This window comes from Cyrtonyx montezumae, unplaced genomic scaffold (genome assembly GCF_038088225.1).
Source record: "Cyrtonyx montezumae isolate F1298 unplaced genomic scaffold, pur_monq_1.0 scaffold_11, whole genome shotgun sequence".
Taxonomy (NCBI): Eukaryota; Metazoa; Chordata; class Aves; order Galliformes; family Odontophoridae; genus Cyrtonyx; species Cyrtonyx montezumae.
Window position 1 is genome coordinate 2,734,991 of NW_027071837.1, and position 12,733 is coordinate 2,747,723.

General features: G+C 45.9%; 1 protein-coding gene across 2 annotated transcripts in view; it reads right to left on the reverse strand.

The window, feature by feature from the left end:
- Nucleotides 1-6,979, reverse strand: part of LRCH2 (leucine rich repeats and calponin homology domain containing 2) — a 33,173-nt gene extending 26,194 nt beyond the window's left edge. For both annotated transcript variants that reach the window (XM_065729381.1, XM_065729380.1), the window contains exon 1: nucleotides 6,694-6,979. In XM_065729381.1, coding sequence (XP_065585453.1) covers nucleotides 6,694-6,979 — 286 coding nt within the window. The remainder of the gene's footprint in view (nucleotides 1-6,693) is intronic.
- Nucleotides 6,980-12,733: the final 5,754 nt, after the last annotated feature.

Consider the following 12,733-nt stretch of genomic DNA (forward strand, 5'->3'; position numbering starts at 1 on the left):
TGGTGGAAGGCTATGCTGAAACTGAACGCATTGAAGGAAAAAATAATAAAGGAAACCGATGCAACTGCCAAGCACTTATCTCTCATGAAATTAAACTCACCAGCATACATTCCTTGCCACAAAGAAATTTAAATCCATTTAAAATCAATTGTTAAATGTTTACATAGTAAGATTTAAATTGATGTTAATCTGGTGCATACATACACGTAAAATAGAAGCACAGTCCATCTTCATCTAATCTTGGTGGTCACTCCACATTTTAACAGACATGATAAAATGATAAAGATTAGACCAAAACTCCAGACTGTCTCCCAACCACAGTATGTACTCATGGCAGAATGACAAACACCAGGACTCACTCTGCAGCACAGCCTCCCCATAAATAGGGAGCACTGGCAGAACTGCTACGCTTTTTGAACAACAGACGGATATAACTTGCTATGGATTTAAGCCTGTGTACCTCATATTAAAGATTACTGTCCTATGCTCAAGAAATTTGCTCTTGTAGAAGACAATCACTTCATAGATTACAGCTTTTCGATGGCACAAAACGCTAAAAGGGTGTTTGTTTTTAGTTACATCACTGTGGTTGAAATTTAATTGCAAATCACCTGTCATGTTAACTACAAAACTGTTCTCCCAAAAAACTCTACATGAAATAACATAAGCCTTTCTAATCTAAACTTGCTGAAAGAACAAAACACTTCAAGTTTCTATAGGAAGAAATTACCATTTTAAGAAATAAGCTTCTTAGAATCACTGCTCAGAAGGACCTGGCTTAGAGGCAGTATAGTTAGAATTTTCATGTGTAAGTGAACTTAAGCTATGCTACTCGCACTTCGTGATCAACGCTGCTTTTTTATTAAGAAGAAAATCAAAGGAAAGGTCACACACACACTTCACAGAAGTGGTACTACATGTCCAGCTTATTCTGCTTCTGTTTCCTGTTTTGTTCCTACTCATCTTAGGCACAATTCTGTGAGGATTTCACTTTCACATCCTTCTCTAGCTTCAGTATGCTGTATTTAATTACTATTAAGTGAACACACTGACGTTTCAAAGCTCAGGCTGATGCAGTCATATTACTCTAGTCTTCAAGGTCTGAAAAATGCAACTCAAGCCCAAATGCAGAAAACCATGCTAGGAGCAGGAAACACCCATACCTTGATGCTGCATGTTCCTAGCTTATCTCCAGAAAGACCCAGCACAAAATATACAGAGAACATCAGCACGTGTAGGAGTAGATTATGCAGAACAGGTTTTATCAGCCTGGAATAGACAACTGAGGATGCAATATAAATTTATAGCACTTCCTGTAAAAACACAGGGCTGCAGGTGTAGTTATTGAGGAATAGGCTAAAAAAAAAAAAAAAGAATGAAAAAGACACCAAAAAGAGATAGGAAGTGGTGTCTGAGTTCTGGATCCGGTAACTCAAGAGCTGGGAAATACCTGCTCTGTGGTTACCCACTAATTTTAGTTATGCAGTCTGTGCAGTGAAAGCAACACAGGAAGAAACCATACATGGTCATGTAATTAGAGATTCTCATAACGCAGAGAGGGAAAGCTGTGCAGGCAATGAGAAACTCTCTTGCAGATTCTGAATGCTTGGCTTTTCCAGCAGCACCACTAAGAAAAATATCCTCATTTTAAGAAGTATATTCTTATTATGTTATGAACTTAACCAAAAAAGCATCCCCTCAGATTGAGCCACAGATTTTTTCACAGCAAATACATTTTTCTGTATCTGGAACAGAGCGATGGCTGTCCCTCAAACTTTTCCCTCTTCTAGGAGGGATTGAGACCCAGTACACTGCTTAGAAATCAGCATGGCCTTACACCTTTAACACCGACTCCTGTCTGCTGCTTATCGGTTCCACCAGCTGAAACAAAACAACGAAGTGAGGAATCCAAGTAAGCAAATGCTTGTTCCAACACACAGATGGTGAAGGATCTGCACTGTGTAAGTTACACCTGCTGGCCAGCAGCCTCCAAACAGGACTGAGATGAGGGCTTCCTTTAAGCCACATACAATTTGTCTTTGTTGAGAAATTACACACTGACTCACCAGTCAAACTGAACCTTTCAACACTTGGGAACATATCAGTTATAATCATGCCTGGACAAGGAATAAATACATAGTTCTGTAACCTAACTTGAAGATCTGAAAAAGCAAAGGCTAGCCCTTCTTTTCCTTACTGCACAAGGCTTTGCAATCCAATTAATGACCTAAACACATTTACCACTTCCTCAGATATCCTCCTGATATTCCAAGACACAACGTTATGGCAAATTCAGTTTTGCTGGATGGAAAAAGCAAAAAGACCCCCCCCAAAAATCACACATTTCATGTTCTTTAATTACATGACCAGCATTCCAGATGAAGATGTAACATGGGCTTTTTTTTTTTTTAAGATTACGTTAAGATATTGATTGCATTATTCATAACATAATTTGTTATGCAGCCTAATAAGCAGTTGCTTCAACTTCAACTCATTGAACTGAGAACTTCTTAGCCTGTGTACAGGAATAAGCATCCTTAACGAGCATCCTTATTACCCAGCTTCAGCAAGAAAGCCTCAGAGAGCATACATAACTCATCTTCCCTTAGTCCAAGGGCTGGATAGGCTCACAAACCACTGTGGGAAATTTCCATAGCTGCTTTCTGATTAATGCTGTCACTTTCAGCTTCTGCATCTGATACAATTCTGAGCAAAACAGCAGTACAAAAAGCTCATGTAACCTGAGCTTGTTCCCATCCAAATGTGAAGAAGTCATTAGTGAAGAACCACATCTTCCAAGATGTTTGATTTCGAGAAGGGAATCCACATTAAGAAACATACAAATATGAGGTTTATCATAAAATTCAAACTGGGATTTGGTGTTGTCCAATCACCTGCCATCAGTTTAATCAGCACTGGTACCAGCAACAAATTTCACACAGGAAAAGAGAATTGCTTTAGAAGCACACATTGAAAAGGCAGCAGAAGAGTAGTGCAAATAACATTCTCATGCAATTCACACTGAATATTAAGCTATAGGTTCAGCTGTTTTCAAACTGTAATTGCAATGGATGACTATATGCCTTAAAAAGGACAGAAATATGATGTGAACACCAAAGCCATGCACTTAATGGAGGCAATGGTACTGCAAAGGACATGCATGTTTCCCCACCCCGCGTGCAGGAACCACAATTGGGAACTCAGCCACTGGCCATGAGACTGTGATTAGCCATGACAGGAGTGCTCATACTGGTAATAGACTGGTGTTCCTCCCCAGCTATATGAAAAGGTAGCAGGTGGTGACAAAGGAGAAATTTCAAAGTTAATGCATTTACAAGCCACCGACAATTGCCTGAGGTTCCTTCTGAATTACAAACTGGGAATCAAGGGTTTTTTGTGGCATCTGTGTGTTTATCCAGAGTAAAGAAACTGCTTTGTGAGCTGTCACTTTAATACACTTCATATTTACTATACTCATGCTTTTAAGAGATGCTTACAAAAAAATACAAACAAAAAAAAAGCAAGGAAATTTCTAAAGGCATGAGTTGCCTTGGGTCAGGATGGCCATACAGCACAGGAACCCAGCAAAAAAAAAAAAAATACAAGCAGAACAGAAAGCGCACAACTCTTCAGCTAAGCAGACAGTGATTACATTGATGTGATTACTCAATTACTTAACTGCCAGGGGCTTAATGTTGCTCACACAGCAAGAAGCAAAATTACACACGTTAATAAAGTGACTGGAATATTCATGCATCCCCAGATATCACAGAACCACAGAAGTGTAGGGGTTGGAAGGGACCTCCTGAGATCATGGAGTCCAACCCCCTGCCAAAGCAGCTCCCAGCCCAGGTTGCACAGGTCAGTGTCCAGGTGGGTCTTGAACATCTCCAGAGAAGGAGATCCACCACCTCTGTGTGCAGCTCCAGTGCTCCATCACTGCATTGTGAAGAAGTTCCCATACACATCAGTGGAGAACTTCCTATGCTTCAGTTTGTGGCCATTTCCCCTCGTCCTATGGCCACACACTGCTGAGAAGAGTCCGGCCTCGTCCCTTTGCCTCCTGCTCCTCAGATATTGACAGACGTGGATCAGATCCCCTCTGAGTCTTCTTTTCTCAAGGCTGAACAGCCCCAGCTCTCTCAGCCTCTCCTCATAAGGGAGGTGCTCCACACCCTTTATCATCTCTGTAGCCTCTGCTGGACTCTTTCCAGACAGTCCCTGTCTGTTTTGTACCAGGGAGCCCAGAACTGGACACCTGGACTCAGCAGGGCAGAGCAGAGGGGGAAGATCACCTCCCTTGACCTGCCTGCCACACACTTAATGCAACCCAGGATACCAGGATATCTTGTGACTATGTTTATTGTTTGTTTATTTTTTTCCATATTAGTTCATTTAACAGATGCACAAGATTTGTTCAAACAGCAAGAGAAAAAGTTCTGAGGAATAAGATAAAGCACTTCAGGGCAAGGAGTCGCAAAGAAAATTCAGGGTTAACATGAAACAGAAGAAACAATAAGGTCAGAGCTGAACAGCCAGATCCTGTCGTTATATTTTTAGCTCAGCAGTTTAATCACATAATTTAAGATGCCCAAAATGTACTATATTATTTGTAAATTATGAACTGGCAAGCCATTACATAAGTCAGAAGCAAAATATGGCCAGACATCAAAACAGAAGTCCAAGGGAATTTCTGAGGACACATCAACTGCAGTTGTGCTTTCTGAGCATGTATGTCTCTGCAGGCATGAAAGTTACCAAGAACTGCAGCGTTTTTACTCCAGCAACAAAGTTCTTTCTAGGATTGATTTCACTGATGTGAAGGTGGAATATTCTGGTTTTACAGTGACACTACAGGTGCTTTAAAAACTGTGAGGGCAGGGAGGCACTGGCACAGGTTGCCCAGCCAGGCTGTGGGTGCCCCTCCCTGGCAGGGCTCCAGGCCAGGCTGGATGCACAGGGCTGTGAGCAGCCCGGGCTGCAGGGAGGTGTCCCTGCTATAGCAGTGTGCTGGAAATACATGACCTTACAGGTCCCATCCAACCCAAAGCATTCTGTGATCCTATGCTACTCCATAAAGGCTTCTGATATGGAAAATCAGCTTTGTATCTAGATCTGTCAAAGACATCCTGTTTGTTGGTTAAATGCTTGTTTCAAGTAGCACACCACTGACTTAAACTGAAAGTGAAACACTGGAAACGTTTTTGACCCAAGGCCTTGCTCCCTATGTCTAAACCTGTACCTATAACCTCATTCATGGGCTTACTGCAGTGCAGAAGAGCAGTAACAGATTAAAATGCCAACAGAAAATGATTGCCTACGAGGTAGCAGTTGATCCTACATCAGAAGATCTGTGCCATCCTGATACTGAAAAGTATGTCAGTGATTCATCAGCAGAATACCATTTACCCACTTATCAAAAAAAAAAAAAAGCACGAATGTCAAAATAAAGGGTACACATCTTCTGCTCAAAAGCAAGCCTTTGAAAGACATCTAAAATTCATATGCCACGGAATTAATTTGTAATTACTATCAATCAGCAATGTTATGAGAATGCTTTAGCACAGACTTGCATCTATGACCCAGATGAGTGATTTCAGAAGCAACAGCACTATGGCTGTTGCTGTCAGAGGCTGCTAGAGTGTTTTCATACAACACCCTTCACCATGAAGGCTCCATCCTGATGGTGGTGACAGAGCCCTACTACTTCCTAAAAGATACAGACTATGGCAGGCAGCTTTTACTCAAATATGTTGAAAATCAAAGCAAAGCTAAAAATTAAACCCAGATGCAATTAGGGCTAATTAGAGGTGGACGAAATATGGATCTTCGATGCACCTGCTTCGGGATACAGAAAGTCTTTCTTTTAATGAATATTTCATTCTAATGCTTTAGTTATTGGGCATGTATACAGTGAATTGGCCAACTATGGCAATGAATATTTTTTTATGGTATCCCATAGAAACAAAATGATTATTAAATGAAAAACAAGCTCCAAGAAATCTCACGCTTCCCCTCCCAAATAACCAATGCACTTTTACCTATCCCCCGTTCAGGGCTGCAAACGGGGATGCATTGCATACACCAGGACAAAAAAAAAAAGCAACCAAAACAACCAAACAGCCACAAATCACGAGCAGGGCTGGTAACGGATTGCAAGATACAAGAACTGGATTGTTCAAATCCGCCCCCCAGGTTTTATGCCCCAATGTACAACAGGAGGACGAGGACGGCGTTCTTTAAGTCCCCGCACAAAACGCAGCCCACAACAAAGACCAACAGAATGCGGATGCGATGGGAGCAGGGGCACGGTGCTGTCAGGGACGGATCAGGTGCCACAATGGGCAGGCTCGCACTCCAGACAATAACGCAGCCATTCGCGGGCAAAATAATAACAACAGAAAAAGAAAAGAAAATAAAAACACGGGATTGATTCACGCGAGCAACGTCTGGGAAAGGCAACGCTGTTTCTGGTCGAAACACGAGCTGGAAGAAAACACTAACGAGGCAACCAGCGTTGTTCAACGCGATCCGTCTTCAGCAAAGCCCGCAGCCCCATCCCCATCCTCAGCACAGGGTAACAAAGCGGCGAAGGGCCACGCACCGCTCCCCGCTGCCCTCCCCCAGCCCGGCAGAGCGTCCCATCCCTCCGGCCCCTCCAACCCCAACCCCAACCCCAACCCCAACCCCAACCTGCTTGCGTGGTGTCGCTGAGGTCGTAGCCGCTGCCGGGGAAGTCGCGCAGCTTCCTGCCGCTGAGGCAGAGGATGCCCGAGCTGCCCGCCTCCTCCAGGGCCCGGTCCAAACTGCGCACCGTGTGAGGCTGCGGCAGGGTGGCCGCCCCCCAGTGCGGCCCGGCCGAGAAGGAGAGGGTGAGGTGAGCGGGGATCCCCAGCCCCCCCGCCCCGTTGGTGTTGTTGCTGCTGCTGTTGCCTCCGCCGCCGTTGCTGCCGCCGCCGCCCCCCTGCCCGGCCGCCATCTTCGCGCGGCGCAGCCCAGCCCCACAATAACAACAGCGGGGCCGCCCGCCGCCGCCGCCGCCACTGCGCGTGCGCCGCCGGGCCTGCAGGGGACGGGGGGCGCAGGAGGGAGAGCGGAGACGGCGAAGGGGGCGTGGCTTCTTCGAGCCGCTCGGCCGTCTTCACCAATCCGAAGCGACTATGGGAGAGGGGCGTGGCTTCGTGCAGCCCTTCTGACCAATCGGCGGCGGCGGGGTGAGGGGGTGTGGCTCCGCGGGGCGGTGCCCGCTCGGTGCTGCTCCGGACTCTGATGGGATCCGGGCTGCGGTGGGCCCTGCTGCCTTAATGAGATGCTACAAGAAGAGTAATTATCTCTATTACCGTGTAATCTGCGCTTGTTAGGTGCTGCATATTTATCTGTCAGCCTAAATATGACAGAGGTTATCTGTCTTAACCTCTAGAGCCGCCGTTAAGAATCGCTAAAGAAAGGCTGCTCCTAGACCCACGTTTTAATGAGATAAGAGAGTCTGCTTTTATGCTTTGATTCTCTTAAAGGCGCTTAAACGGAAAAATAATATATAATAATATATATATTATTTTTTCATGTCTACATGCATCTTGACTAATTTGGTGATCGAAGGGAAATTGGCCCTATAGGCAGTGTGGAAAAGAGCAGCACTGTGTCACCAGGAGACTGCTGAGCTGTTATCAATGAAACAAACAGCTCCATAACGTTCTGTGGGCACACTCTGACCCACGCTCCATGACTGCATTAGCTGGGATCAATACGGTGGAACTGAAGAGTGAAGGGCTTAATCCTTCGTTGCAACGGTGCATGGGCTTTGGGATGTCTGTGTCACTGCAAACAGATTGGCTTTCCTGCCACTGAGCACGCTGCAAAATGTGGAGGGGGAAGGGCTGCCATTGTCACCTGCAAATATTATGGCTGTCCGCTTCGTTTTGCATCAGCTGTGGGTGCTGCTGCAGGATTAATGCTCACAGATCTACCAGTTGGTCTGCCTGGAGCAAGCTTCTGCCCTGAGAAAGCAAATCATCCCCTGGATCCACAGCAGGACAAGTCACACAGACCTGCAAGAAGAGAGCTGCTGCTGCCCTTGGACAGGTTTCCAAGCAGGGAGGTGGAAGTAGAAGGAGCTCCCAGGCACTGCTGGGCTGTGCACATGGTTGCACATTCTTTGGGTGTAGATCTGTGCAGTCTGACCTGTGGGGCTGCTCAGATAGTCACGCAATCAGAACAAACATCCTGAAAGATACAGTCCCATTGATTTTACTTACACAGACTTTTACAGTCTCTCAGCTGTTCTGCCTTCCTCCCACCTCTGCTGCCCTCTCTTTTTTATTAAGAGACAGTAACAAATAGAACTAGAGTCATGAGTTCAGTGGCAGAAGGCCCCCCAAACCTCTATTCCATTTCATCAAGCCAGCAAGCCATGGCTGTGCCATCCCTTGGTTTCTACTACAGAACAGAGGGAGTGTTTCTTGTCTAACATGGCAGTGCAAATGAATACAGGAAGATGTGGAAACACTCAGATGTTGCAGTATGACTGCACAAGACAAACTATTTTTGTTCTGCCACACCACAGACAGAGGCTGTGTGAATGGAGACTGACAACCACCAAAAATCCCCCACTCCTATGAGCAGCTTCCACTTTGAAAGTCTGTGGTTACCCACATCCTCTCTAGATAAAAACTCATAAAGATATGACATCAACAAACATTAAGAGGCAGTGTAAGTGCCCTATGGGGATGAGATCTAGATAAGGCTTTGATCTGCCCAGCTTTCAGCGTGTATTTCAAGCTGTGGCTGCTCACAAGACTCACAGCGGTGTTGCTCTGAGTATGGTTAAGCCAAGCCTTGTATCTCTGGAAGTGTCCTCCATCATGTTCTGCAAGCTGTGTCCCAGGTCAGAACCATGGCCTGGGCAAGTGATAAGGGCATCAAAGCCTGGCAACAGGAATCCTCATAGGGTGTCAGCACTGACCTTTATTTTCACCCTTTAGAGACTATTGCTTGAAGTGATTGAACACCAAAGCTTTCATAATGTTCTTGCTATGCTTCATTATGAGGAACCTCTGTTCTCTGACATGTGTGAGGCACAGAGATAACACATGTGTGGTTATTTCAGCACTCACACGATCCTTCTGCCATCTCCTTGGCTACTCTTCAATTTCTTCTCACTTTGCACATCAGTGTATGGACTCTTCCTAATTGATGTTGCTTTTCTTCTTCAGGACCTGCAAATGTCCACAGACTCACACAGGGAGATAAAATAATCCCCAAATAAGCAGATTCCAGACAAAAATGGTATAATTTAGCCCACTGTGAATGCAAAGCAAACAAATCTAATAGGTCAAAAGGCAAGTACCACACTAGGAGTGCTAAAGGGCAGTGATTTATCTGAAGCATCATTTTGAAAGAGCTAGTTATAACCCCAAATACTCAGCATATGATGCTCAAATAGAAAAGAAGCAAGCAGGATTACATCTGCCTGCTTTGGTGAGCAATAGCTATTCTTAAAAGTCTTTTGTACAGACCACAGTAAAATAGCAGATCCATTAATGAGAAGATTCCCAGTACCCTTTCCACAGGGAGCATCTGATTATTTGTACAGCTAGCAATGCTTCACTAAGCACCAGCAAATACATTCCTGAAGGCAGGGGGGAGTGCAGCTCTTACCTCAAAGATAGCATTCTAAGTACCTCTTATTCCAATTTCATGGTGTTGCAGAGGTCTTTATCCTCAGATAATCATTCTAGCATGATTTTAGCAGCGCTTCTCTTTTCTCCCTTCCTTCCCTCCCTCCCCTCCCTTCCTTCCCTCCCTCCCCTCCCTCCCTCCCCTCCCTCCCCTCCCTCCCTCCCCTCCCTCCCTCCCTCCCTCCCTCCCTCCCTCCCTCCCTCCCTCCCCCCCCCTCCCTCCCCCCCTCCCCCCTCCCTCCCTCCCTCCCCCCCTCCCTCCCTCCCTCCCTCCCTCCCTCCCTCCCTCCCTCCCTCCCTCCCTCCCTCCCTCCCTCCCTCCCTCCCTCCCTCCCTCCCTCCCTCCTCCCTCCCTCCCTCCCTCCTCCCTCCCTCCTTCCTTCCTTCCTTCCTCCTTCCTTCCTTCCTTCCTTCCTTCCTTCCTTCCTTCCTTCCTTCCTTCCTTCTTCCTTCCTTCCTTCCTTCCTTCCTTCCTTCCTTCCTTCCTTCTTCCTTCCTTCCTTCCTTCCTTCCTTCCTTCCTTCCTCCTTCTTCCTTCCTTCCTTCCTTCCTTCTTCCTTCCTTCCTTCCTTCCTTCCTTCCTTCCTTCCTTCCTTCCTTCCTTCCTTCCTTCCTTCCTTCCTTCCTTCCTTCCTTCCTCCTTCCTTCCTTCCTTCCTTCCTTCCTTCCTTCCTTCTTCCTTCCTTCCTTCCTTCCTTCCTTCCTTCCTCCCTCCCTCCCTCCCTCCCTCCCCCCTCCCTCCCTCCCTCCCTCCCTCCCTCCCTCCCTCTCTCCTCCCTTCCTTCCTCCCTTCCTTCCTTCCTTCCTCCCTCCCTCCCTCCCTCCCTCCCTCCCTCCCTCCCTCCCTCCCTCCCTCCCTCCCTCCCTTCCTCCCTTACTTTCCTACTTTCTTTTCCTCTTTCCTTCCTTATTTCTTCCTCTTTCTCTTTCCTTCCTTCCTCCTTTCCTCCCTTATTTCCTCCCTTCCTTCATTTTCAATTTTGAATAATGTTATACAGATAACATGCTTTCCTTGTTTGTTGCTTGGGAAAATTCAAAATATATTCATTTTGTTGGAAATTTATTTTAATATCAAGAGACCCTGAGAAGCAACATGAACTAAAACGAGTCCTACACTGCAACCAGTGCCATTATCAATGTACCTCAGCTTTCTGGGATGTTGCTTGTTGTGTGCAGATTGCAGCAGAGCTACCAAGTTCCCTGTCATCCTGCACATGTGTGAGCTGAACCCAATCCTGTGCTGTTGGTGTTATCTTTAATGAAGTATGCCATGCATTTCTCAAGCCACAACTCTGATCTCACACAAGACAGTTTAAGATAGGAAGTAGCTGCTGCGACCTTGTCCTAGATAAATGTACATGAGATGATCGGTTGTACTGTGCTGTAATACAATGGTTTTGGTGTTACATCATCCTGCAGACCTCCAAATTTAGACATGCATTTTGATGGGATGATTTTAAGGATGTTCTGCATAGTTCAGAGGCATAGTTCATGGGTTTAGAAGAGTGGTTTTGCATGTACCAGCCTCAGATCTCATTCTTTAATACTCATATACAGAGAGGGAAAAAAAAATCCTTCTCTGAATTCCTTCAGTCTTACAGCACTTATCTGCTAAAAGCATTAAGACTCAAATCGTGGAGTTCTTAATTAACATTACAAGAAGTGAATGACCTGTCAGTGAAAATTGAAGCTGATGCTGTTCTCACCTCAGCCCCTGTTACATGCTGCTGTAAGTTCTGCATAAAAACTGAAGTTCTGCCATCAAAGCAGCTCACATCGTGGGAATGGGTGGTGTGGAGAAGAAGAAACATCGTGGAGGTTTCCCGGTAAACCTGCAGAACGGTTTTGTTCCCTTCTGTCTTCCCGAGAAGACGATTTTCAAGCAGCATCACACGATGGGAAGGCCACGTTCAGCACTTAACGACAGAACAGGAGCTCCGGTCCGTGCCCCCGTTTGGGAGCGCGCTGATGAAGCTGCGAGGAACCAGCGGTCCTCGTTAACAGCTCAGAGCCGAGCTCCCCCCAATGAAAAGGCCCCAACACCCCCCCTGGTGGGAGAAAAACGAAATATCGCCGACATTCCCGATGGGATTTTTGGCCCTTTGTGAAAGCCTTTGCTGCTCCTTTGAGCAGTTGTGATCCGTGTTGGAGTGCTTCCTTACCAGCAGGTACAAATATATGCGGATTGGAAACGCTTCCCTGATGTGTATCCCTACAAGCACTGAGACCTGCTCGCCAAGCAAAACCCTGCATTTATCTGTGAGAGCATCGTGTCACCTGGGGTCTGTTTCACCGAAAGCAAACAGTCATATTTCTGGTAGTTTTTTGTATTACAGAACTGCCAAATGAGGTTGCTCGAAGGACAACGGGCAAAGCGGTCAGCATTCATTATAAAATCCATATTTTTATATCCCAGCATAAGATGTATTTCAACAGCAAATCACCACAAGTTCATTCACATGCAGGAGACTCACTAAATCTACCCAGAGACTGAGAAAATATTTCAGATAATACAAGTTTTTGAATGCTGGCATGTGTTCCCTTCTCCCACTGCCTTCTATTTTTATTTGTTTTAACTAAAAGCCTTCTGAGGTTCCTTAGGGTTTGAGTAAGTGACAAAACAACACCTGATAGATTATAATGCTCCCTGCCCTGAAATAACACTCCCTTTTCATGAAGAGGTCCATTATGTGTGTGCCTCGCAGGGAGGGAGTACCTGGCACCTCCTGCATATCTCTCTGCCTCACTCTGCTGTGTGGGCTCAGATCGATGGCTGCTTGACACACAGTGATTTGGACAATGCAAAACAGCTCTAGTTGGAAACATGGCAAACTATTCTTCAAACATTGCCACTTCAACCTTCAAAAAGCCACATGCATGAAATTCCATGCTCCGGATGCAGGGTCAAGGCTACCTGTCAGACCCTTGCAGTGCTATCCAACTCATGGGGTTGTGCTGGAGAGGGGGTTCTGGCTCTCAGGACCTTCTCACCAAGTCCAGCGTGTGACAGCTACATTGCTACCGTGAGAACTTACACAGAACAGAGTTAATGGCAG